Consider the following 15,244-nt stretch of genomic DNA (forward strand, 5'->3'; position numbering starts at 1 on the left):
TCAAGTTAAGTCCTCCTCTCTACCAACATTAGGAAGTTCTTAACTCATATAAAATATAGCAAAATACTGAAGAACTTCCACAGGAGAAAATAAACAACAATGCCGTATTACTACAGTGGAACCTACAGGTGGAAAGCAAACCATCCAGTTCTATCATTAGTTCACTGAACCAACCAGAGTTACCCAGGATTCATGTACTGGCACCTTGGCTAGAGGTGGATTAGCTTCATTCCTCACAACATAGATAGAGCATATCAATATCCTGACAAGTCATACAGACCACAGTGTAGAGCAGCATATTTTTCAAACATTTGATTCTACTCCTGCCATGTTCTGCAAGCTTGTAGTAGAGGATCCAATCATCCATTTCAAATTGATTAAGGGTGTTATTTTGGAATTCCAACACACAATAATCAGGGAGAAAACTAGAAAAATAATTAAGCATGCCTCAGTAGTAGTTCAATGACATCTTGCAGCTTGCTGCTCTGTGGGTCACTGGCACTTCCCCTCTGCCTAAAACTTTATTGCAGCTTTGAAGAAGAAAAGCCAAGTACAATGCAAGAATCACTGTGAATAATCGTTTATTCTGAAACTTTCTGAGATCATAAAAAAAACCCCTGTATTATAATGCACACACATCTTAATTCTTCTAAGAAGAGCATAAATGTGGAGAGAGAAAAATTTCAACATTAAGATTTCCATTTCATATTTGCTCTTCAAGAATCAGATTTTAAACCTGTGGATTATATTTGTACAGGGAAAACTTTAAAGTCAAAAGGCATAGCTGAAAGTGAATTAGCAGTTGTGGTAACTACTATAATTGAAAGTGCAACTTTTTAATAGCACTTTTTTTACAAGAATAAAGGCCTAGGTTTTCACTGTCATTTTTTGAAGCAAATTTGTGGTTTTCCCCAGTATTTTATATGTATTAAATACTAAGATGATTTATTTTGCTAAAAATTCTGCTCATGTGTATGCTCACTTACTGCTATACATTCTAGATAAACAGATATTAATTTCATAATTAAAAGTAATCTTGTGTAAATACCCTGCAGGCCTCAATGAATCAAACACATACTGTGTGTCAGGCCTCCCACTGTCTTCAAGTGGAATGTACTGGCTGGATAATTAGATAGTACATATTTTTTAACCTTATTTGCATGCATATTATATCTTTTGCACACTGACAAGCAGCAGTAACAACAAAAGTCAGATTACCACAGGGAATTCCCACAAAGAAGTCTTCATTTCTTATAATTTGCAGCCTAAATTAAAATAATTTGATCTTTGACAAGGATGAAATGTCAAGCAGAAGGGGGTCCTCTACAAGCCACGGCCTGTGGCTTCTGAAATCTGCCTAATTTATGTCAGTCACTTCTTAATACATATTTAAGTATTACACGAGAAAGATGATAAATATGCAATCTGACACCTTTGGTATTTCCCTGCTGTTAATTTATAAAGGTCTGGCGTCCCCCAAACTGACTGGAATTATTTAAATAAAAGAAGAATTGTGAAATAGGATGGTGCGGGGTCTAGCTTCCATTTTCACTCAATATTGAGCACAGCAGGTAGTACACTAAGACAATTATGTGAGGAGGCCTCAGAGTCCCCCAGAGATGAGCAACTTTCTGGATTAGGAAAGGAGCATTTCTTTTGTTCGTACACAGACAAAAAGTTTGCCCTACAGGTAGCTCTGCATAGTTCTAACACATTCTAACACAAAAACAAAATACACATGTTCTGCTTCTTTTTCTTTTTATTTCAAATAATGTAATGATGCTGTTAAAAACAAAAGCATACTTTTAAAATGTGGAGTATGTCTATCTAGACAAAAAAAGAAACGCTAGCTTTTCTAACTCTTTTTGCCTTCTCTCCTGGCCTCATTCACTTCTTGGGTATAATTGTTTGTACCTTATTTATCACATCAATTATTTTCAGATCATCTCTCTTTTGAGAAAATACATATCTATGCCTGAAAAGAGCTGATATTAAGGCTTTGCTGTGAAACCAGCGAAGCAATATCGGGCAAGTGTATAGGAACGTTTTAAATTCCTTTCCCTTACCTGTTAACACCAGGTGGTATAGAAAGCTTATACTGCTCCCACTATGGTTTTACAGCATTGCAGGTATGGCGCATGCCACCCCTACTTACACCTCATCTATACCTACTCTCATTATATATCTTTCACATACCTTTCTTTTTTTCTTCTGAAGTAGAAATAAATTGTAAGTTCTCTGAATTGTAAAATCTTCAGTCTTGTTTACTGACACATTATTATTGAAAATAAATACTTAATTTTGTCCTAGGATTTGTTTGTTTGTTTGATTTTGGTTCTTTCCCTTTAGAACCTCTCCTCAACTTCTTACATCCGATTTTGAAAACAAAAATACATCTTGTTCTGGATAACATAAGAATGGTGTCCAACTTTGTTCTGCATCTCACACTCACACAAAAGAAAACATACAGAACATGAGTCAAGAACGTATGTCAGAAAAACCAAGCTTAATTAGGTTAGAAATCAAATACAAGGCTAAACAAATATTTGCCCAGAGAACATTTGATCACTTTCTAACAGCTCAGAGATACAGATGCTTAATCTTCTCAGGCTTTGTTCATTCAAAATTTGGCTGTAGAGCAAGCACATTCATTGTGCATTTTATCTGGAGTAAACTGTGGTCCCATGCATCAACCTCCCATTTACAGTGACATCCCCAAGGGGCATCAGGTTAAAAATCAGACTAAAATGCTGATAATGTTCAAACAAGAACTACTAGATACAAGCATACTGGCAAGCATTGTAATTTACTCATTGTAAATAAATATGCAAATAAACACCTCCTAATAGTTCTTGTAAACTCTGGAAACTATGCTTTTTGTTCCTAATTGTGTGACTAATGGCAATGACTAGGATGAATGAAGTGAGTATTAAGAAACATGCCTCATATACTGGCAATGTAACACTTTGTTGGTAATAATACTTATTGACATGAATACATAATAATTGCACAACTGATAGCAACAGCACCATAGACTTGTACACCTACTTGTTTGCTTTGTGATGCTAACATTTAATCATTCTTTGAATGGTTAAAATTATAAAGTTCACATCTTAGTATGTATCAGTATTAGTATTATATGTATGACTTAGTATTATATGTCATAATATATACATTATGATATAGATATCTAGTCTAGATATCAATATTTTATTGGGAAAGCCTGCTCTTCAATTTGTATTTAATCAAAAGGTACATTTAACTTGCAGTTTATTCAAATCTAATCAAACCAGATAAGCTTTTTTTCTAATAACTAATAAAATATTTTTCATGCTACATTTCCTTAAACTCACGTGCGTGAAGCACTCTCTTGGGAAGAAAGGGTGATTTTTTTTGTTAAGTTTTTTTTTCCTAAGGCTTTTGGTGGAGTTCTGTTTTATTTCTATTATATTTTAATCTAACACATAAGGAGCAGGTTTTCACTTCAAAGCGAAACATAACAGCATAACAGGCATGTGTGGCACTGCTGGTCTTACAGTTTCAGTCTCAGTATTCTCTGCTACTGTCCTGCTACCAGGTACATGGTTCCTTCAGATCATTTCAGACTTCACCCTTTAGGAGGCTTTGACTGGACTCTCATAGCTCCCACCATACATCTCTGAGTCCTCATGGTACTATACAAATACTCCATTGACACATGCAGTTTCTCATTACTACTGGAAAGGAAAAGCACCATAATCCACTTGAAAAATGATTTCATTATTTAACCTAAATTCTCAGGTTTGTATCTTCACTCATTTCTCATTTTTCATGTACTTATTCATAAACATCAGATGCCCAAACAGTTTATGTAATTCAGCCACTTATTTTAGCAGCCATCAAAGTGGCAGTGGCACATTATTTTAAATTCCCATTTTGTCTGTATCCTGTGTCTTTTTAGTTAATGTTCAATGTATAATGGAAAGATGACCCCTTGTGCAGAGAGAAAAGCTATTTAATGAAGGGGAATAATTCAAAAAATATATATATATTCTTTAACCTTTATTCAGGAAAGTACGTACAATTTTAGGGAATTGAGTTTTAAAGGTTATAAAACCTTGGGACCTAGAAATAATAAGATTATTTTTTTTTATTTTAATCCTGCAGCAGCTCTCACTCCCTGCAACAGTCTTTCATTTTTCCACCTGACCTAGCCACACTCCCTATTGATTTCTAATGTTATACTTCACCTCTTGACCTTGTCTACTGTATTAAGACTTCACTAATCATCAAACTGAACTTTGTTCCAGTGTGCAGGGCTACACTACAAATAGACATGATAAAAATAATATTTTGGAATATAGGGTCAAAAGGATGTGCACTGCTTTGCCTTGTTGGATTCAGGCACTCTGCACCCTTGCTCCCTGCATTTCAGCCAAACTAGTGACATTTCAAGGATAAAGGCAACAATTAGTTTCTTACTTCTATTTCTACAGATTCATGCAGCTTCTTACAGGTGGCTGAGAAAGTTTCCGAAGTGCCAAATTCAAAATACCAAAATTTGTTCTTCATTCTGAAACAAGAAAAAAAAAAAAAAAAAGAAAAGAAAAAAAGAAATATCTTATTCACTATCAATATGTGACAAAAGTGATCATCCTGTCTTCCACTATAAGTAATGGCAAAGGCTTGGGAACATGTGACATCCCATTTGAAATAGATGAGCTCATAATTTTCAAAGCTTAAATGTTGGTGTCAAGTTGTATGATATCCCCTAAAGGGATAACAGGAATATGTTGAACTGACAGGTTCAAATGTACCTTTGACTTTTCTTTTTCAGTGACTATCAGAATATTTTTTGTCGCTTAACCAGTGACATGCCTCAGAAAAATGTATCGATTTTATTTCATGTCTTACTATATGATTTCCGATTCACAGTTAACATCTTTATCCTGCAGAGTAGTAGAATGTGCAAGCAGGGCAATCCCATCATGAAGAAGAGCCAAGAAAAAATGTAGCTTGCCTTAAGCTACATTTAGTTAAATGTAAAGGCAAATGCCTATTGTAGATGATGGCAGACGAGATACTAGAAGAAAATAAAAATTCCAGATCTAGCAATCTTTAGATATTTTGCAGAAGGAGAGCTGTATTACCAGGTAATTCACTCATAGACACATTTTAAATGGGCAATGAGACCTGCATCTTGAAGTTCATTAACAGGTTCTACAGGAAAATAAAACTGGATTAAATGCCAGTAAATTGCTTAGTTTATCATGACAGCAGGCAGAATTTACACTTTTTCCTTTTTAAATACATAAAGACTGAACTTCTGTTTTACCAGATTTATTGCATACTGTTAAATACAATCAGGACACCAACAGCACCATTTCAAATAAGTATGTGTACTTTTTGTGAACTCCCATGAGTAATTATTATTCAGTAACAAAAAAAAAAAAAAAAAAGAAGCTAAAGAACCATAACAAAAGACACTGAATTAGAATTCATTATTCCCACTTAGGAATCAGATATGAACGCAGTTTCTCCTCTTGTATAAACTGTTCTCTGACACAAGCATAGCACATTATGCTTCTAACTTGAAAACAACAGAATCTGCATGAGCTAGCAGTGGAGAAGAATGAAACAAAAATGTAGATGACTGTAAAACATGTCAAAAGTACAAATCCTACTTTTAATTACTTCAAATTACATATAAGGGACTACTTAACTGTTGTTAAAATCTACTTAATGACTCTTAAAATCACAAAGTAAGAAGAGGTATTGCAGTACTGGCCATTTCCAGAAACCTGTTTGTATAAGAGCCAGCAATTCCTGGTGCAGCATCAGAGGGCTGTAAAGATGTCCAACCTGGCAGCCTACACAGAGTTGGGAAGAGAAGAGTAATAAGGAAATGACACACTTCCGGTTGAAAAATTTACAGGAATTTCCAAAGGCTTTTACACAGAAAATCTGGAAATATTTGTAAACTATTTTTGAGAACCTTCTCTCAGATAAATGGCATCTTCTCAAAGGAGCTTTAACAACCAGAAGGTCTCTGGCCTGATTCAGGTCCAGATTTCTCAAGTCTATGAATGGAAGTGATCCAACATACATTCCTTCTAAACCTGCAGTTTAGCTAGCACGCTGCCATACTGACCTGGGATCAAGTGCTCTACTTATACCAACTTATATGAAGAAATTTAGAAACCTTTTGTTTCCAAAGAAATGTGAACTAAGTCTTGAATTTCTATTGGGTGTCGTTGGAAAATATTGTTGCATCTATTTTCCCACTACTTCCCACATAGGGATGATCAACAATAAAAACAAACAAACAAAAAAACCACAACGGACCAAACAAAAACAAACAATGCCCCCCCCAAATTAAAACCCCAAACCAAACAAACCACATTAAAAAAAAAAAAAAAAAACCCAAGCAAAAAACCTTAATAAAACTAGAAGACCAACAAAACCTTGAGGTAAATATTCATAAAAATACTTTGCAATGTCTTTTGATCTTATTATTCAGATAAAAAAAGCCTATGTGTCTTCTCTTTTGATAGGCTTTCCTTTTGCTATTCAGTTACTTTTACCCCAAATGAAGAAATAACCTTTTCTTCTTCTTTATTTAAAAGACTGCTTTAAATTGACTCATTTATTAGCATTCTATATAAAACACTCTTTGACTTGCACGAAGTTAAAATAGACACATTTTTGAGTCATTCAGAATATAGTGTGGCAAATTCAGGTATTTTGAGCTCAGCCACACAAAACCCAGCATTGGCAATGCACTGAAGGAATACTAGAAAATTTAGATCCATAAATCTCACCTTGTAGAATCTTATAATTGAAGATTAAGTAAATATTTCAGGTGAAGTTTTGATGTCTTGTAATTTAAATATAACCTATAAGAGTCTATCAGGCCAACAAATGTATTGTGAACCTGTTCTCCATTCTCTAGTAGACTGTTTTTAAGCATAGAAAGACAACTTACTTGACAGCTTTTCAAATGCAAAGATAGATGTAGATACAAATAATTTTATGCTTCATTTTCAAATGATTTACCAATTTCCTTTACAAGCCATGAAATAGATTAAATTTTGTGGTTTTATTCAAATGCACTATATCTTTTACTGAACAGAGGATTATATTACTTTTCATAGAGATACAAAATGGAGTTAAACAATGAACTCCAGAGAAATTATACTGAAATTTTCATAAGCAAGACAAGTTTTATTATTCTCCTAAATATTACAATTTTCCTAATAATTAAAAGACCTCAACGTCTAGTTCATATCTTCCACTTGCATTCCTGTTTCAAAGAGGTAAAGCTCATCTGCTTATCAATACAGCAGCAAACAGAAGATTAATGAACTATTCTTATGGCCACTCTAATTTCTTCCACAATTTAAGTAAATTTTAGATTGCTAAACAAATACATATTTAATGACAATTCTGCCACATTAAAACCATATGAAACTGAATCACAGGCTGCTGTCATGTATATTTTCTCTCTCCCAGAGGAAATGATTTCGACTTTTCTCAGCTTTTAATAAGAGATGACCAAAAATAAGTTTGAAGTCTGCTCCTTCTTTTTAACACTGGTTTTGTTGGAATAGGAAAGGGAATAGATTATTCTACAGGAACGAGTTTGGTTTTTTTAGTTTTTTTCACATGCTTTGAACTAAACTCCGAAAAACTTTACAATATAAATAAAACATCAATCATGATTAAAGGCTGACCTATCTTGCTATTGTATTACAATATGTCAAAGTATACAGCCTATGGGTATAGGAATGACAAAACAAAACTGTACTTCAAGAACCTAAACACCTTTTATGCAGGCAGTGTTCCACATTTTCAAGTATTGGTCAATCTGGTAAGTGGAATGATCTTCTTTAACAGTGATGAAAAATTTGGACAACAGTTGTGGGAGACTGAAATGTTAATGGTTAATGACTCATGCAATTAGCCATTTGCAAAAGCAGCAGGTGCTTTGCTGAGGCCAGGTTTGCATCCCCCAGCCAAAGGGGAGGAGGAGAAGTTTTGGGTGTATGGTGGTGAAACCTAACATACCAGGTGCAAAGGGGGTGAGCACTAGAGGAGGACCACAACAAACCAGTCTGTTCAGCAACAAGCCGGGGTTTGAGCCAAGTTAAGGAAGAGGCTGGTAAGAAGATCTTGCTATATGGGATAATTCTTTTTATTATGTCAATGTCCTCAGTTACATAAATTGCTCAGGCATAAAACTCTGGTTGTAGGGAAGTACCAGGACAGGCCTGAAGGTATTCATCCCTTCTGATGGGGAATAAATGGCTAAACCAAGCAGATGTGAGGAAGAGTTGTAGTGTCTTAGAAAATGTCATAAACCATCAAAGATCTCGGAAGTGCCCCCAGACTCATTTCTGGGGTCTTCCACCAGAGGATGAACATGATCCATGCTGTTTCCATAGACAGTGTTGAATTCCCACTCCAGGGGATGTACCTTGGGTTCCTACCTGAAACTGAATATATTTATCAACCCACTGAACTATATTTTTCAGGGGCTTCCTCACTCCTGACAGATCAAGACTGTGACCATCACTTCAACAAAGCAACAATCAAATCTCATCACTGGATCCACAGGTGGTGGTATCTATGTACACATAAACACTGGTCATTCCATGTCATTTCACTCTAATCTACCCAAGGGATCTGTTAACATGAACCTCAGTTACTCTCACCTTCAGAGGCAGGTTGTAACAACATTATAAAAGCGGTAAAACTGCCCTTTCTTACAGCATTTCTATACTGTGGATAAATATCAGACTTAGAAACTTAGATATGTTTCTTGGAAAAGTTCAGACTAATATTTGGTAATCAAGGCAAAATAATCAAAATAGTCTGTGATATGGGTTTGCTCCATTATCAGTTAATCAAAAACCCCCCTACTGCTAAAACTATTTTATATAACCTTTCTGATTAAGCAATTACAAGGCATGTCATTGAAAAATTGTCCTGTATCTAAATATGGAAATAGTAAATACTTTATTCAACACCTGAAGAGCATCTATACTTTGCAGTATGAACACTGTCAGAACATGTGGAACAATAGAACAGTTATGGGCTGCTGATAAAAAGGTCACAATAAAAGGAGTACCTTTAACTTAAGTAACAAATTCTTATTCTGGCATTTACGGACTTCACTTGGGGTAAGAGCTTATTGCTACATTTGCAAGTTTGTCACACTTTCTACCACATCCTATTTACACTTCTTATAGTTACTATTTATATTTATTATATTTATTTACACTTTATGCAGTGTCAAGCTTCAATGACTTCAGCTGAAATTTCTGCATCAGAAAATTTCTGTTATTTTTGAAAAATGTCAGCTGAAATATTTTGACCATTTTTGAAAACAATTGGATTAAAAACATGCATATTTGCTTATATTAAGAGTGTTTGATAACACACACTTTGAACTGCTTTAATACAGCTACACTTTCTGAGCAGAGATTTAAAATTTGGCATGAGAATGGCCTTGCATCAAGAATATTCCTCTAGCCATCTGCATGAAAATAAACACAGAATTTTACCATATTATGACCACTTGGAAATAGACTCTGGGAAGGCTTTATTTGCCATATTCTTTGGCAGAGAAACAACTAACTTTTGTCTCTAGTTCTGTCAACTTTTATCCTTTAATCTATATTAGGAAAGTACTAGAATTCTTCAGTCTTCCAAGGTAAATTCCTTGAAAAGTCCACTGCCAGGAAGCAACCTCTAATACAAATCTGTGTAAGAATGTCTGCTCACGGACAAGCAGAACTTTAATTCCTCCAGAAAGTATATTGTTCCCCAAAATATAATCTCTTAGCACTGCTTTCTGAAAATACGTTTTTAAAGACTATTCTGACTTTGTTGCAGAAGTACTGTTTCTTTGTCAGTGAGTGTCAAGAGTTGATCTCAATCTGTATCATAAACTCATAGAATTTTCAGCATAAAGCTCCCATTCAAAGAGCAGCATTCACGAACAACAATGTGCAGAATGTAATGAATTTGAAAAAAAAAATTCTATGGCAGAAAAAAAAAAGTAGCAAAGAAACCATAAAGAGTAGATGCTTATCATCTCATCCACCAGAAGTCTCGAATGTGCTCAGAGACACAGATTCATGCTAGGTATTTAAAAGGAACAGGTCTCTTTACCTTCCTTTTCTCCTCTGTTCACTCTTTTGTTCCAAGCAAATGTGGAATAATGTGTAGAACCACCTCTGCAGGGAACCAAAAATACCAGAAAGTGAACTGAAATGGAGGTATATTTCCACAGAGCAGAAACTATGAGCATTACAAAGGAAAAAAAAGGAGAAAATGAGGAAAAGATAGGAACTTAATTTTGAAATGCATTGAAGTTCTGCAGCACTGAAAAAGGTATGATGATAAAGTACAGAAGAGAAGAAAAATAAAATAATCCTAAAGGAGGCCTACATAAAACCACATATTTCTTAAGGTTGACAATACAGATAATAAGGTCTAAAAATGAAACTAGAAATATAGGAAACGTCATGATGGGCAGAAAAGCTGAACATCTCTTCCAATATTCTGTCACTGACATTGGTTATTATTACCAGATACAACAGAGGATAGTATAAAATCCCATGTAGTATACAGCTGGGAATAATCTAGCTCTATGGAAGATTTATTATTTATTATTCTATCAAATTGAAAAACACTACATTCAGATTAGACATAAAGAAGAATTCTTTTACGATGAGGGTGGTGAGACACTAGAACAGGTTGCACAGAGAAGCTGTGGATCCACCACTCCTGGAAGTGTTCAAGGCCAGGTTGGATGGGGCTTTGAGCAACTGGTGTAGTGGAAGGTATCCCTGCCCATGGCAGCAGGGTCAGAACTGTATGATCTTTAAAGGCCCCTTCCAACCCCAAACATTCTATGATTTTAATTCGATTTGTGGACGCTTCTAAAGCAAAATGGAAGTGATTCCTAATGTATGGGGGAAAAAAATGTATTTTTGGGAAAAACAAGTTTACTGAGGTATGTATGAAGTTGCTGCTTTTGGTTTAATGAGTTCCAGCCTGCAAGACATACATTAAAGTGCAAGTGACAGACATACTCTTCTCTGGGCTGGCTGAATGGCAGGGCCCAGAGACTGATGGCAAATGGTGCCACATTCAGCCAACATCCCACCATTAGTGATGTTCTCCAGGGATCAGTGTTGGGCCCAGTCCCACCTATCTTTATTGATTTGGATGAGGGGCTTGTGAGTACCATTAGCAAATCTGCAGACAACACCAAGTTGGGTTGGTGTTCCGATCTGCTGGAGTGCAGGAAGGCTCTGCAGATGGACCTGGACAGACTGGATTGATGGTCCAAGACCAACAGTGTGAGGTTCAACAAGACCAAAAGCCAGGTCCTGCACTTTGGCCACAACAACCCCATGCAGCGCTACAGCCTGGGGGCAGAAAAGCTGGAAAATGGCCAAGCAGAAAAGGACCTGGGGCTGCTGGTTGACAGCTGCTGAACAAGTGTGCCTGAATGCAGCCACCGAATGCAGTGTGGCCAGATGGCCAAGAAGGCCAAAGGCACCTTGTCTTTATCAGGAACAGTGTGGTCAACAGGACCAGGGATGAAATTCTTCCCCTGTACTCAGTACTGGTGAGGCCACACCTCAAATGCTGTGTCCAGCTCTGGGCCTCTCAATTTAGGAAGGACATTGAGGAGCAAGTCCAGGGAAAGGCAACAGTTATAAAGGCTTTGGAACGTAAGTTCTGAGAGGAGAGGCTGGGGGAGCTGGGGTTGCTTAGCCTGGAGGAAAGGAGGCTCAGGGGAAACCTTATCACTCGCTACACTGCCTGAAAGGAGGGTGTAGCTGGGGGTTGTGGGGGGGAAGGGCTTGTCAGTGTCTTTTCCCAGGCAACAAGTAATAGGACAAGAGGACCTGTGTCAAGCTGTTGGACATTAGGGAGAATTTCTTCAAAGAATGGGTGATTAGATATTGGAATGGGCTGCCCAGTGAAGTGGTGCTCACCATCCCTGGAGGTGTTTAAGGAATGACTGGACAGAGCATTTAGTACCATGTCCTAGTTTGGTCATAGGCTGGACTCGATAATCTGATGATCTCAGAGGTGTTTTACAAATTAATTCATTCTGTGAAGTAAAAATTTACAGCATATTATATGTCAGAGATTGTACTTCGTATTTCTGGTGATAGAAATATCTGTATACTTTGGATATTATCTAATTAAATACTCGATACTGTATAAAATAAATAAAATTTCAGTTGTTAAAAATATTCAGTGTTTTCTACAATTCAATATAAAGAATACTTTTACCTGGTCTCTCACAGTAGTTTTCAACAGACAACATATTTTCCATCTTTTCTTACAGTTCATAAATCTATTATCTAGGTAATTTTATACTTAGGTAAAAATGATTTCATTGCAGCACATAATATATATTAATAAGAATGTATGACTTTTTCTAATGTTCTTTTCTTTCTACTTCTGTCTTAACAATCATATAATTCCTGTTCTTCTTTATAATGAATCATACGCAAAGGTAAGGAAATAGCCAGTGGAGATGCACATCCATAAGAGATTTATGTGTGACTGGCATGATTTTAATAGAGACATCTTTGTCAATTTTTTCCTTTTTCCATTACCAACTGTACTTCTGGCAAATCTAAGTGTTAATCTCGTATGGCACAGAGCATAAGCAGAGGCCATATAGATAACTGCAGAAAAACTAAAATCCTCATAGACCAGTTCCAGTTTTACACAATAAATAACATTTTCACGTATCATAAAATGATACCACTCATGGTTGAAAAGCTACCCCATAAGTACTTACACCACTAAGTAATACTGTGAGATCATTTTCCCTGACATTTATCAGTTCTACTGCTGCAAAGCTGAATTTGACTCAATTTTCTGCCATGCTTTATAACAGTTCTGCACTGTAGCTCGCAGTTGTCCATGCAGTTGGGCTGCAACCTCCACTGCCCTCCTGCCTGTCCCACTTTTTCCAGTTCTTTGCCCAATTTCCTCAAAACTGTCTCCAGCTCATTCCAGTGTAATTTTCATCCTTTGCCCCTGTCTATCCAGTTCAAGTCCTGCCTTCAGCTCTGGTCTCACATCTGGCCAAGAAACCACTCCTGGACACCTTGCCCTGACCATTTTCATAGTAAACATAAGCCATGAAAAGTTGCAAAAGGGCCTTGCAGTACTTAGTGACTGGGGTATAAAAATGCAGATGACATTTAATGTGGATAAATTTAAAATGATGCATAGAGAAAAATAACAAAATAATTCTAATTTTACAAAAAGAAATTAATTCTCAGTGACAAAGCCTAGGTTTACAAATAGCTGAATTAAACTTTCATCTCCACAGGGGGATTAATGGAGGGGGAGAAAGGAAATCACTTCTTATCTCAGGCTCCAACTATCCATTTGGATTGAAATATTCATACAGACAGTTCACTTCTGAATACCAGTCAATTCACACACTTTAGACAGGTACTGATGTTCCCAAATATCATCTGTTTTCTGTATATTTGCAGACAAGATGCAATGAATTCACTGGAAGCCTGTGCACTGTTTCCTGATTTTGCTGAGCTACACGTCAGAATGTAATTTGTTCAGGTATCTGAGAGAAACAGTAGACAGACCAGAAGTGCTCACTCTGCTGGGGCTACCACAAAAAAAAAAAAACAAAAAAAAAAAAACACACCAACATAAGAGCAACACCAGGTTGATAATCATACCCACAAGCCACAATCCTATGTGCTATGAAACCTGTTCTTTTTTTTATTATGATGCTTGCATAAGCAAGAAAGCTTGAATACTCTCCTTACACTTTAGACTCCAGCAAAGAACCTACTACTAACATCTATATGGAGGAAAAATTTATCCTAAAATACAAGTAAAAATTCCCATATGGAAGCATAAACAAAACACCCTAAAATTTTTAAGCTCTTTGGAGCATGTGCTAGGTGCTATAATACAGGAGGAACTTCGGAGTTGTGCCTCAAGTTGCTTTGTGGCAATATGCAACAAGATGTTCATAAGGAATAGAAAAAGTATTTTCTCCAGAGTTACAGAAAAGTGGCTTACTCAACTGAGACTAATTACTGGAGGTTAACTTACAGCAACTGTTATGAAACTTAGCTATTATAAATTGTGATACCTGACTAACATAATCTACAAGATATTTGTCCATGATAGAGGGTACTATTTCTGGTCTGTGACAGCAATATGTGTTTTAAATATGGATTTCTGATGCTTGCTTTTGAATATATTGTTTTATCAAATTTATTGGTAAGCCCAAAATATCGTTAAGTTTCTCAAAATACTCACTTTGAAAGTGTCTTCATTATAGCTGTGATTTAGTCTGTCATTTTGCTTCCCTAAATAAACATTTCTGTTACACTTAAATCCTTCATGTCCATTCATCATCATGAAGATTTCTGCTCTTAACATTTTACTTATTTTTATGCTTATATTTCTCTTCAGTTTCTTTCCCAAATTCCCCAGTCTTGGGAGCAGATGCTGAGGCACCAATGACTCATTAATCTCAAGAGTTTTTTTTTTTTATTATGAACAAAAATAAAGTCTATGAACAGTTCCACATTTACCAGCTTTGGTCATACTAGAGAACCAACAAAACTCATTAAACAAAAGAGGAAAAAAAAAAAAAAAAGGCAAAAAAGCCCTCTCTATATATATTAGAATAGACCTACTATCTCAGAGCAAGGACACAGGCCTCCACATTTTATTACATCAGAGGAAAAAAAAAACAATATTCCTTTCCCCCACCCACTAATATGGATATATAAAAACAGACATGACACTAGGTACACTAAGTAGTACATGTAAGATATTTCAAAGGTTCAGGGACAGGTTTGAAGGAAGAACGCTTCATTGGCTGCTTCACATGCAAAACTGTAACTCTGTTTTAGAAAACTAGCAAACTAACAATCATATAAACCAGTTTTGTTCCCCTGTAAAGCAGGGGATGGTATGTAATTAAATAATCTTTTTCTCTAGTGTATACTTTAAGTCACTGAAAAGCTGAAGTATCTCAATACTTTCTATTTGATTCCTATAAAAAAAAAATCCTTCCATTATCATAAAGTACTTAAAACACCATGCTTTATACCATTCCCAAGTAGGACACAATGAGAAGAGTAGGTGAAAAGAAAAAGAAGCAAACCATCAAATGCTGTAAGGCAAACAATGAACATCTCTTCTGTGACCACACACTGGAGAAAATCAGACT

The 15,244-nt window shown here is 35.9% G+C and overlaps 1 protein-coding gene across 2 annotated transcripts in view; it reads right to left on the reverse strand.

Moving 5' to 3' along the window:
• The window catches only part of DGKB (diacylglycerol kinase beta), a 337,132-nt gene that overhangs the window by 78,360 nt on the left and 243,528 nt on the right, over positions 1-15,244 (reverse strand). For both annotated transcript variants that reach the window (XM_053989200.1, XM_053989191.1), the window contains one exon: positions 4,462-4,552. In XM_053989200.1, coding sequence (XP_053845175.1) covers positions 4,462-4,552 — 91 coding nt within the window. The remainder of the gene's footprint in view (positions 1-4,461; positions 4,553-15,244) is intronic.

This window comes from Vidua macroura, chromosome 1, assembly GCF_024509145.1.
Source record: "Vidua macroura isolate BioBank_ID:100142 chromosome 1, ASM2450914v1, whole genome shotgun sequence".
NCBI lineage: Eukaryota > Metazoa > Chordata > Aves > Passeriformes > Viduidae > Vidua > Vidua macroura.